General features: G+C 33.8%; 1 protein-coding gene across 1 annotated transcript in view; it reads right to left on the bottom strand.

Moving 5' to 3' along the window:
- GUCY1A2 (guanylate cyclase 1 soluble subunit alpha 2) overlaps positions 1-12,358 on the bottom strand; it is a 357,730-nt gene that overhangs the window by 22,441 nt on the left and 322,931 nt on the right. The window contains exon 7 of the mRNA XM_030828948.1: positions 12,025-12,179. Within this exon, the coding sequence (XP_030684808.1) occupies positions 12,025-12,179 (155 nt within the window). The remainder of the gene's footprint in view (positions 1-12,024; positions 12,180-12,358) is intronic.

Below are 12,358 nucleotides of genomic sequence, written 5' to 3'. Positions count from 1 at the left end.
AGAAATAGAGTTAGCCTAAATGTATTCTAAGGAGATCATGCAAATTTTAATAACTTCAGCCCCCAAGAAGGCAAATCAACCTAGGAAAATATTTGGAGGCTAAAAAAAGGGCATACTTTTTTCCTTTTCTTTAAGAGTTCAACCGACTTCTTCTTATATGAACAATGTTTTATAGAAAATATTCCTTGCAAATTCCACTAAAATTATGCTTCTCAGAAATATTCATTTTTGTAGAGAGAAACTATGAGAGAGGAGAAGAGGTATAGGTAGGCTTAGTAAATCTGATCTCTTACATTTTAGAGTTTTTCTTTCCCTCATACAGGTTAGATAGAGAAAAATTAGTTGATGGCATTAGTTAAGTCGCTTAAATTCTCTGGTTTCTTAATTTCCTTGTGGAAAAAGAAAGATTTTACTCTAATTTATTTCAAAGATTAGTTACAGCTCTAACATTTAGTGAAGCTTGAGAATTTATAAAGTATTCAGTTTACAGAGGATCATATTCAAAGCAGCATGATCAAACATGTTAGTTTTAGACTTGCAAATCTGAAAAATTTTCAAGTAAGATCTCCAGAGGAAACACTGTCATGTTGGCCAATATCACAAAAACTGATTACAAAGCAATTTTGATTTAGTAATAGGTGACTAATGCATGAGAATCTTTGCACTTTAGTAAGAGCCACAGAAAGGATTCTTAACATAGCATTTAGAGCAATCAGATTTTTCCTGATGCACAGTGTTTCACACAAAAGAGCAGTGGGAAGAACTGACTGCTAAAAGATTAAGGCCCAATTAAGACTGGTTTCAATTCTCTAGTTTAAAAATGAATACTCCAAACATACTGTATTTTATTAAATATTAAAATGTATTTAAGTAATACAATTCATGATCTGTTTTTTGGAAGGTAGACTGCCTTGTTTTGAGAGGATTTGAAACAAACATATTTCCTTAATATAACATAGTACCATAATCAAACAAACAATATAATATAAAATTTTGCCATTTCCTTCAAAGGACAATGTACACACAATTGGAAAAAAGGAGAAATTTAAAATGATATAGAGGCTTGATTACATGCTAAACCTAAAAGTAAGAACTTTAAAGTTAAAAATATATTCATAAGGCATTAATTCTGAGAGTGAATAAATATGGCTTTCCAATTTCAAGGCACAGTATTAACCATACAATATATAGAATGGCTTTGTGTTTTTGCCCAGTCAGCCCTGTCAATTATTTCTTTAAAGGTTTTTCATACTTTCTATACCTCTATTCCCACGATCATGGCCTTAGTTCATGACTGTACCTTAGGCTTGGAACAACGCTGTTACCTCTTCTCTTATGGCCATTTCACCTCTAGGTGTTCCCTACTCCACTCCCTGTGGAACATTGCTTCTAAGTAAGCTTTTCTTTGATCATGTTGTTTCCAGGCTCAAAAACATTCAGTGGGTCTCATAGTATATAAGATCCTCTGTTATGTAGGTTGAAAATAAATTCACAGCTTTCACTGAAGGTTAAATATTGTTTTTTTTTTTTTTTTTTTTTTTTTTTTTTTTTTTTTTAAAGACAGGGTCTGGCTCTGTTGCTGAAGCTGCATTACAGTGGTGTGATCACGGCTTATAGCAGCCTCCATCTCCTAGGCTTAAGTGATACCCCTGCCTCAGCCTCTTGAGCAACTGGGACTTTAGGCACATGCACCAGGTCTGGGTAATTTTTTTTTTAATATTGGTAGAGATAAGGTCTCACTGTGTTGCCCAGACTGGTCTCAAACTCCTGAACTCAAGTGATCCTCTCCCCCGGCCTCCCAAAATGCTAGGATTGCAGGCATGAACCACTGTGCCTGGTCTGGATGTCAGAACTATAATAATTTTTTAAATAAGGATTTTTTGGAATAATGTTAGATTTATAGAAGAATTGCAAAGATATATAGTATAGTTCTGCAAGAAGTGAGTTCACTTACAGTCTTTACTCAATTTCATCTAATGTTAACATTCCACTTAACCTGGGTATATTTGTCAAAACTAAGAAATTAACAATGGTATATTACTATTAAGTAAATTGCAGACTTTATTCAGATTTCACTGATTTTCTATTAATGCTACTTTTTCTGTTCCAGGATTTAGTATAAAATATTTTTAGAATTATCTAGACCTAACCTAGTTTATAAGTAAATGAAAGATGAGATCATTTATGTGGCTTATCCAGGGCCATAAACTAATTAGTGGCAGAACAGGAATATGAAATTCACATTCTTTTATTTGGTCATTCATTTATTTAATCAGTCAGTAGTGATTCTTAATATTTTCTGAATCATGGTCCATTTTGAAATCTGATGAGAATATTAAAAAAAACTGTTTCCAGAAACAAGCACATGTGAGTATGCATAGAAAATGCTTCATAAACACACTAATCATAAGGCTTAAATGTAACAGCAGCCCCCAAAAACCTCAACAGTAATACTTTTATCTATGTTCTACCTTGGATTTTAAGTCAGATATTACTTGAATTGTTTCCACAGCCAAAACATGTTTAACACTTACTTTTCTAAAGAACTTGGCCTTTTTAGCTAAACTGTGGACATCTAAAAGAAACTTCAGAAAGGATTATTAAACCTGTGTTAATTAATTACAAAATAAATATTGACCTTCAGGCCACTAGAAATGGTGCCATTTTTAATGGAGAAAGGGAAAGGAAAATATAAGGAGTGACTTTTTCTTTTGCTTTACATCATGCTTAATTAGTAACTAATTTTCACCTTATAGTATTTTAGATAATGTGGAAAATTTATTTAAGGTTGGCATTATTTGTAAACGTTATTTATGACATATATTTATGTATATGATTCCCACATTTAAGCAGAGTTGCCAATCACAGTATTTATACTTCAAGGAAATTCTTTTTGTGTGTGAAATTAACAGATATCTCCCATATAAATAGGAATTATCGACATGAATACCAGATTAATGCCTTTAAATTCTGAATCCTAGAACTAGGTAATTAACTTTTTAGCAATGCCGTCATGAGGAGAACCACCAAGCTTTCCCTTCATACTAGTTAGGAATGGGACCTAAAGAAAAACAGCAAAACTTTACTTCTAGATTTAATCTTAAGCCTAATCATATAAGCCAAACCTATGCCAAATAATAAACCAAATCATAAAGAAAAATATGTCTTTTTTCTTTTTCTTTTTTTGTTTTTTTTTTTTTTGAGACGGAGTCTCGGTCTGTCGCCCAGGCTGGAGTGCAGTGGTGCAATCTCGGCTCACTGCAAGCTCCACCTCCCAGGTTCACGCCATTCTCCTGCCTCAGCCTCCCGAGGAGCTGGGACTACAGACGCCTGTCCCCTCGCCCAGCTAATTTTTTTGTATTTTTAGTAGAGACGGGGTTTCACCATGTTAGCCAGGATGGTCTCCATCTCCTGACCTCGTGATCCGCCCGCCTTGGCCTCCCAAGGAAAAACATGTCTTAAATTGCCAGACATACTCTTCATTTCGTATCTTTGAAAACAACTAACCACTTTTGCACAGTACATAATTATATATTTTCTCATTGATTCTTACAAATTTTAGCAATTAGACCTTTAAGAGTAAGCTAATAGGTAAGTTTTTACTATTTTTACTGTAAAAATAACTACAACATTATATTCTGATTTTTAAAGACTTCACTACAATGGCCTTAAATATGCTGGTAAATATATGGAATGACTGAAGTGGAATATTCTAAAATACCCCTACCCCCAAAAAAGACAAGATTTATTTTTTAAAAATTGGGAAGGCATCAGATTCCTGATCCACAGAATTACACTTTCTGGGGAAAATGCTTTTTGATATAGCAGGGAGACAAAGAAAGATATAGTAAAAAGACATATTGAAATGAATAGAATATCTCATTCAATTTTGCTAGAAATGACTTTTATTGGCACATTTAAAAGGGTAATATTAATGTTGCTGTTTGTAATTGGAAAAATAGAAATATAATTCTTGAGGCACAGCTCCAGTTTATCCTTTTGGGAAAACTATTAAGTCATTTGTCTTTACTGATTACATTTCTTTTGTAAAATATGTTTACTGTTTTGGTGCTTCCATAGAGAAAATGATACGATGATTAATAAAGTTATTTAAAAGACTGAAGGGTAGTAACATGCCAGCCCGAATACTTTTATTTTCTTTAAATATCAAATCACTAGAGCAGATGAGCATGTTGGTTTTTTTTTTTTTTTAAGAAAAGGCTATGGAAAAACTACTAGATAAGAATTTCTTGAAGTTTCTTTGGATCTTTCCCCACATTAAGCGTCCATAGGAAGAAGAGTAAATATTTATAACATAGTATCTCACCCTTGTATAATAATTATATTGACAAAGGAACAGAAGCAGAGTTTCTAGCTAGTGTTTTTGACTAGTATTACTGATTATTAAACTATATCAAACGTATAGTTTAATGAAATAAAAACTATACCCAAGGAATGTCATCATTCTTCAATTACTCCATTCATCTTTCTCTGAATTTACCAGAAAGATGCATTCCTCCAAGTTGTTTATAAATTCCTAAAAGCAAGCCTATATTCCCAGTAAATTATTATATGCATTAGAGACATGCTTACACAAAATGTTTTTTAGCCTCAGAGGCAACAGACAATTTTCTTTTTCACTTGGAAGCTTCCACTTGCCACAAGTTTGTCCCATATACTCATGTTCATTTCAGAGCTAGAGACAGAGATACTAATATAGTTAGAAACACAGACACTCCAAATAAACACGAATATCCTTCGTTTTTATTATCCTGAGTATAAAAACAACTCCAGAACAGCAAAAGTTCAACCTGAGGGCATTATATCTACAAAGAGAAAACGAATCTCCCTTGCTCTAATTCCACTTTGCTCCCCACTGCTCTCTTCACCATTTTCTTGCAGAAGAAATCCTCTCATCGAGGCTAGTAATATTCAGAAATTAATGGGTTTTTTAAAAAATAAAATTTGTGCTCATAAAAGTAGAGAGTAGAATTGTGGGTATTAAAGGCTAGGAAGGGTAAGAGGGGAGGAGACGATGTAGAGAGGTTAACAGATAGAAAATTTCAGCTAGATAGGAGGAATAAATTCTGGTGTTCTGCAGCACTTGGGGTGGATAGGGTTAATGATAATTCATTGTGTATTTTCAGAAAGCTAGAAGAGTGGAGTTTGAATGTTCCTCACACAAAGAAATGATAAATGTTTGAGGTGATAGATATGCTAATTATCCTGATTTGATCATTATGCATTGTAAACACTTATCAAAATGTTACTCTGTATCCTATAAACATGTACTCTAATGTGCCAGCTAAAAAATTTAAAAATTATTGTTTTTTTCCATGTTATTTCAAGTAGTTATCAACCCAGTGGGACAGCCTGGCCACGGATAAGATCTCAGGCTTTAGAGTAGGGCAGCTATGGGTTTGAATTATGACTCCCGCACTTATTTAGCTCAATGTTCTTAGTGACTTATTTAACCTAAGTTTCAGTTTTTCTCATCTGAAAAAGATAATGACAATTCAGAACTCACACTCTTGCTGTAAGGATTAAATGATAATATAAATAAACTGTAAGTAATTCAATAAATGTTTGCTGTGACTATAATGAGATATTGGAGCTAAAAGATGCATGAGAGCTCATCTAGGTCATCAAATAGCTTAACCAATATTAGATGCAGTTCTCTTAATTCCTAGGGTAGGAATTATGCACTATATTAAACTCTTGCACAAAAATGTGGTCTGTGCAATTTTAAACTTGGTGCTAGAGGTCTAAAGATAAATATTATAACTTCTTGAGTTTTGTAAGAGATGGTATGTGGGTATCCATGTCTGAGGGCAGGTTATGCAGTGAGAGGACTGTGGTCATCTTTATAAAAATTACTTATTTCTCAGGGTAGTTTCTTAGTGTCTTCTCCTCAAGCCAAGGGCTCTACTGCTTCTTAAATATAGAAATATAATTCAGTCCTACACTAGATTCCTGTCTTCAGGAATCTATATCTTAAGTCCCAGTAGAAATCCTTTATAAGCCATAGGTCTCATTTGTGAAAGTCCTTTTTCCTCCCCAGATTTTGCTTACATAATTTATATGTGTTTTTTTTTTAATCCTCAAAGACAGGTATGCAGAAGTAAGATTGGGGCTATATTTCCAGGCAGGTTTTAGCATTTAAATTTTCCCTTGTTGTAGGAAGAATAACCCCCACCTCCCAAGATGTCCACATCCCAATCCCTGAAAAATGTGAATATGTTAGGTCTCATGGTGTGATGTTTAATATTGAGTGTCAACTTGATTGAAGTGAAGGATGCAAAGTATTGTTCTTGGGTGTGTCTGTGAGAGTGTTGCCAAAGGAGATTAACATTTGAGTCAGTGGACTGGGAAAGGTGGACCCACCCTCAAGCTGGGTGGACACAATCTAATCAATTCCAGCACAGCCAGAATAAAACCAGGCAGAAGAACATGGAAAGGTTAGACTGGTTTAGTCTTCTGGCCTACATCTTTCTCTCATGCTGAATGCTTCCTGCCCTTGAACATTGGACTCCAAGTTCTTCAGCTTTGGGACTTGGACTGTTTCCTTGCTGCTCAGCTGCAGACACCCTATTGTAGGACTTCACCTTGTGATCCTGTGAGTCAATTCTCCTTAATAAACTCCCCTTTATACATACATCTATCCTATTAGTTCTGTCCCTCTAGAGAACCCTGACTAATACACATGGCAATGATGAATTAAGGGTGCCGATGGAATTAAGATTGTGAATCAGATGACATTAAAATAGAGAAATTACCATGGATTATCCAGTGGGCCTGACATAATCACAAGAGTCCTTAAAAGTAGAAGAGGGAGGAAGAGTCAGTAAAAGATATGTGATGATGGAAATAGAATTAGAAAGATGAACTATTATTGGCTTTGATGATGGAAGAAGAAGGTTCTGAACAGAGGAATGAGAGTGGCCTCAAAGCTGGAAAAGGCAAGAAAGCATGTTATCACCTAGAACTTTCAGCAAAGAATGAAGGCCTCATGATGCCCATGCTGATTTTAGCTAAGTGAGACCTGTGTCAGACTTGTGCCCTACAGAACTATAAAATAATGTTTGTGTTGTTGAAGCCAACAGTAAGTAATTAATCTAATTAGTAAGCAATCACATATATGATTACTTACTAATTAGATTAATTACACACTATATATACGATTACATACTTACATACATATGATTACTTAAGTAATGATTACTTAGTAATCATATACATATATAGATATACATATATGATTCCCACCATTTGAGCAGAGGTACATAATTCAATTAATCATGTGATTAATTGAATTATGTACCTCTGCTTAAATTTGGGAATTTTCCATGTACACAGCCAATTTTTAATCATATGACTATGATTTAGACACTCATCAGTAAGGGACTTTTGTTAATAAAAACACATAGGAATAAACTGATTACTATCTCAGCTCTTAGTTACAGCTCAAAACGCACCTTTGACCAAATTACCAAACCCATTCTTTCTCTGGGATTTCCAGATGAGGTCTGTAATCCTACTAGCACACATCATTCATCATGGCTAAATTTATAAATTATGAGATTCAAGTGCAGGAATAAGATGGTTTCTTCCTCCATGGAAAGAACAGGACGAAGCAGTAAATGAATGTCTGCTATGTTCCAAGTATAAGGAGCTTTAAAAATATCACATTAAATGCCAACAATAATCTTCATAAACATGTACCCATTTTAAAGATGAGATAACTTGGTCCAAAGAAATGAAGTCACTAAAGTTGATGTAGACAGTAAACTTTAGAGCCTGGATTCTACCTTAGGCACTTTGATTCTGAGCTCATGCACTTCACCACTGCCTAATCTGCTCGACTGTACATCCCCTCATACAATGAGCTGTTCAGGTATCAGTGGTTAGGAAGAAATTTGGTTTTAACAGAAAGAAGCCTTTCACAGTCAATTAAAAATAGGCATTCTAAAACATCTGGAAGTAGATCAATTGTAAAATGAGAAAAGCAAAAATGCTTAAAGATTAAGAAAAATTTCATACCAAAATAATTCAAGTCTTTCTACATTTTTAGTTTGCACTGTAGCAAGAAAAAATAATTATGCTGAGAGAAATCATTTATTTCAAAATTTGCTAAAGCCGTCCTTCATATAAGCAATTATTTCTGTTTTACAGATCAGCAGCATGATGTTAAGACAGTTGTTTATAATATGCACTATTTAAAAATATATATTATATGCAGTATTTAAAGTAATATATTAGTATATATAATATATATTATATGTACTATTTAAAGTGCATATATTAATAGTGCATATATTATGTGCACTATTTAAAATCCATATCCCATAAAAAACTTATCCCATCATTGGGATGATGGGAACAAAAATGTGTGTAAACACATTTATTGAAGAAAAATGAAAACGTCTAATTTGGAAAACTTAATAAAAATTTCTTTTTTGTAATGTCAGGTAAATAATGTTCATAGGAACAAACTGTGATAATTAAAAAACAGAAAATATACTAAGTGTTGGTCAACAGAGGAATATATGTATGAAATACTAAAATATGGTGGAGTCATACACTGGAATGTCATACAGCGATTAAAATGACAAGCTAGAACTATCTATGATTTAGACAGTCATCAGTAAGGGACTTTTGTTAATAAAAACACATAGGAATAAACTGATTACTATCTCAGCTCTTAGTTACAGCTCAAAATGCACCTTTGACCAAATTACCAAACCCATTCTTTCTTTGGAATTTCCAAAGAAAGATGTTCGAACATGGATAGATCTTAAAAGTATTAAATTGTGTTTAAAAGAAACCAAAGTTAGTGAAACAGTCATACAGTAAAATACCATTTATGAAAATAAAACATCTAAAATAAAATTATATTATTAATGGATACATACGTAGAAAGTTAACATATAAAACATGGGAATGGGGCAGGGCGCGGTGGCTCAGGCCTGTAATCCCAGCACTTTGGGAGGCCAAGGCAGGCAGATCACGAGGTCAGGAGATGGAAACCATTCTGGCTAAAAAGATGAAACCCCGTCTCTACTAAAAATACAAAAAATTGGCCAGGCGTGGTGGCACGCGCCTGTAGTTCCAGCTACTCGGGAGGCTAAGGCAGGAGAATCCCTTGAACCCAGGAGGCAGCGGTTGCAGTGAGCGGAGATTGTGCCACTGCACTCCATCCTGGGCGACAGAGTGAGACTCGTCTCAAAAAAAAAGAAAAAACAAAACAAAACACAGGACTTTGAAACACACCAAACTCATCAGGATGTCACAATGAAAGATTCAGAAAATTCCAAAGAAAATGTTTTGTTCATTTTTATTAAGAAATATCTGAAGCAAAATATAAAGTGTTTAACTGTGGTGGGATCATGGCTATTATCTTCAGTACTCCACAATAGTTGTAAAAATATTTTTAAAATTCAATTATTTGAATATTTCAGACCAAAAGCATTTGGAATGAACCATTCAAAAAATGATTTCAATTTATCATAATATCAAAACAGTCCACTTCCAAAGTTTATAATAATCATACAGTTTTTCAAGATAAACAGGTAATGTTGGACATTCTACAGAATGTAATTCAGGGATAAAATAGAGATTTCAAACTCTCAGCTTAATACTGGGTTTTACTTCATAAATTATATTTGTTCTAAGAATCTACCCACCTGTCAGCTCAACATGTCTATCTATGGCTCTGTTTGATTTTGGGGGGCCTGGGGGTGAAGGTGCAGAACAATAACACAACAGTAAGCTTCAGTGTATGCAGTAGTTGAAATGATTTCATTCCTCAGACCTTGTTAATCACTAAGGATCATCATAAACTAACTGTGGAAAAGACTACAAAAACTCTGAGTCACCACCAAAATGCACAGACTTGTATGGCTGGCAGAGTTTTTTGTTTTTTTTTTTTAATCTATCACTATGTAAACAAGGCCAGCTACTGTTTATGATGTCTAAGCTCCGGGCATGAACTCCTCACACAGGTTGGGCCCATTCTTTTACACATCTTTCTTTCTTTCTTTTTTAAAATTTTTTTAAGTGAAGTTGTCACAGAAGACATAAATCTACACTATGTTACACAAACATGGAAAATAAGTATCAATACCATGATGGGAATAAATGGAACCATGTAATAGGATATGAGTGAGGTAGCTGATCTTCAGTAACTTTTTTTCATCGTATAGAGCAGAAAGTATCAGAATCACTGATCTCTACTAGAGAATTTGACAAAATTCAATTTGCTATGGTAATTATTGTCAGATCATCTGTAATATGCCCAGAATTGTGTTGGGAAAATTGGGAGAAGTTTAAAAGATGTAAATCCTCTTATAAACATCCTGAAAATAGCAGATAGTTCTTAGATAAGTAATATTAGACAGAATCCTGAAACTTTGTCCAGAAGTTATCTGTGAGGCTCTCAAAATCTCTTGGGCTCCTTAAAATTAGTAAGAGGTGTGTCTTTATTCAAAAACAGTAAAATCAAGGTATTCACTACTTTAATGAGCTTAGCAAGAGCTTTAAAATGTATTTTTAATGTGAACTTTCTCTTGATTTTATATTTGTAATTTCAGTTTTCTTTCTCATCTATTTTGCAGAATCTGGAAGTATCTGTTTTTCATCTAAAAACTTTAAATTCTCTCTCTGAAATTTCTGATACCAAATTACCCTCTAATTTGGTATCAAAAGTTTGAAAATATCACTATTTTATTTATTATTATAGTCAACTTTTATTATCTTTATATTCAAATTTTCTGCTTGAGTTTTTTGTAACCATGTTGATAGAAAAATCAATGGCCACTATTCCTACTTTACATTTTTTTCAGTATGATTCTAAGTTACTTAAAACATGAAATTAATTAAGTAGCTATACAATAACGCCCGGAATAAAGCCAAAGTGTGATAAAGTAAGATATTTTCATGCTTTTCTTTGCTGTTAATTTTGAAGATGTCCATCTTGTCAATGTATTTATTCATTAATTTGATAAATATTTATAGAGTGCTTATTTTGCGCTAGACATTTTTATAAGTTTGGGGATATAATGATGAGCCAAACTTATCATTATGACTGTGAGAGACATGGTCGCTTCCCATATACGGGGCTTAATATCTAATAGGGGAGATTTCTACCAGACACAAAATAAGAATGAATTCAGGAGGCAAAAATGTGTAGTGTTGTCAAAGATTACCTTTAAGATAAAAAGAATTTAATGATGTTTTACTCTGTACCTGGTATAGCAGAGCATTCAAAATCCCAAAGTCCACAATGCTCCAAAGTCTGAAACTTTTTGAGAACCAACATGATACTCAAAGGAAATGCTCTTTAGAACATATTGGATTTCAGATTTTCAAATTTGGGATGCTCACCAGGTAATATAATGCACAAATATTCCAAAACTCAAAAAATTGCAAACCATAAAACACTTGTGGTCCCAAGCATTTTGAGTAAGGGATAATTTATATATATATAAATTTAAAGAGTATTTATTTATTTATGTATTTATTCAAAAAAAAAACAGTCCAATCACCTTTTCTTTTTGTTATTTTATTATTATTATACTTTAAGTTTTAGGGTACATGTGCACAATGTGCAGATTTGTTACATATGTATACATGTGCCATGTTGGTGCCAACCACCTTTTCTATTGTATTTCTTTCATTCTTATAAACAGAAACATTTTGAAAATGTTGAGATTTCTATTATAATGCAGATCCTTAAGAACATTTGCTCTCCTGTATTTTAAACAGGTATACTTAAGAAGGACAGAGACTGTGGGAAATGACAAACCTATATTCACCTCTCAGTCATGTCAGATTTTTCATGCACTCTCACAGAGTGCAAATAAAAGTTTGTGTCACAATTACTATCTATCTTTGGGTTTGGGCAGTTCTACCCATAGTATCTTGGAGAATGACAGGATCAAGAAAAAGAACAGGGTCTCACAAATGACAGCATAGCAGCCCAAAACAAAGCCAAAGACAGGAAGGAGGAGGCCAGAGAACACTTACTGGTAAGTGGTTGGGCTGACATTGATGCGCCGAGGGTGACTTCCCGACTCGAATTTGCTTGCCAGCGTGACATTATTTCCAAACAGGCAATAACGTGGCATTCGCACCCCAACAACTCCAGCCAGCACGGAGCCCGAGTGAATTCCTATCCTCATCTAAAGAAGAAAGAGGAAAAGGAACATATTTGTTTCCATTTGGTATGCAATTATTTTAATGAAAGGCACTGCTAATTTAAAAAAAAAAAAAATCTATGAGCTCCTCAAAGACAGGAACTGAGTCCTGGTCATTTTTGTGAGCCTAATAGCTGGATCATTATAGGGCTCAAAGAACATAA

The sequence above is a fragment of the Nomascus leucogenys genome, chromosome 15, assembly GCF_006542625.1.
Source record: "Nomascus leucogenys isolate Asia chromosome 15, Asia_NLE_v1, whole genome shotgun sequence".
NCBI classification, from domain to species: Eukaryota; Metazoa; Chordata; class Mammalia; order Primates; family Hylobatidae; genus Nomascus; species Nomascus leucogenys.
This window is presented reverse-complemented; position numbering and strand designations above follow the sequence as displayed.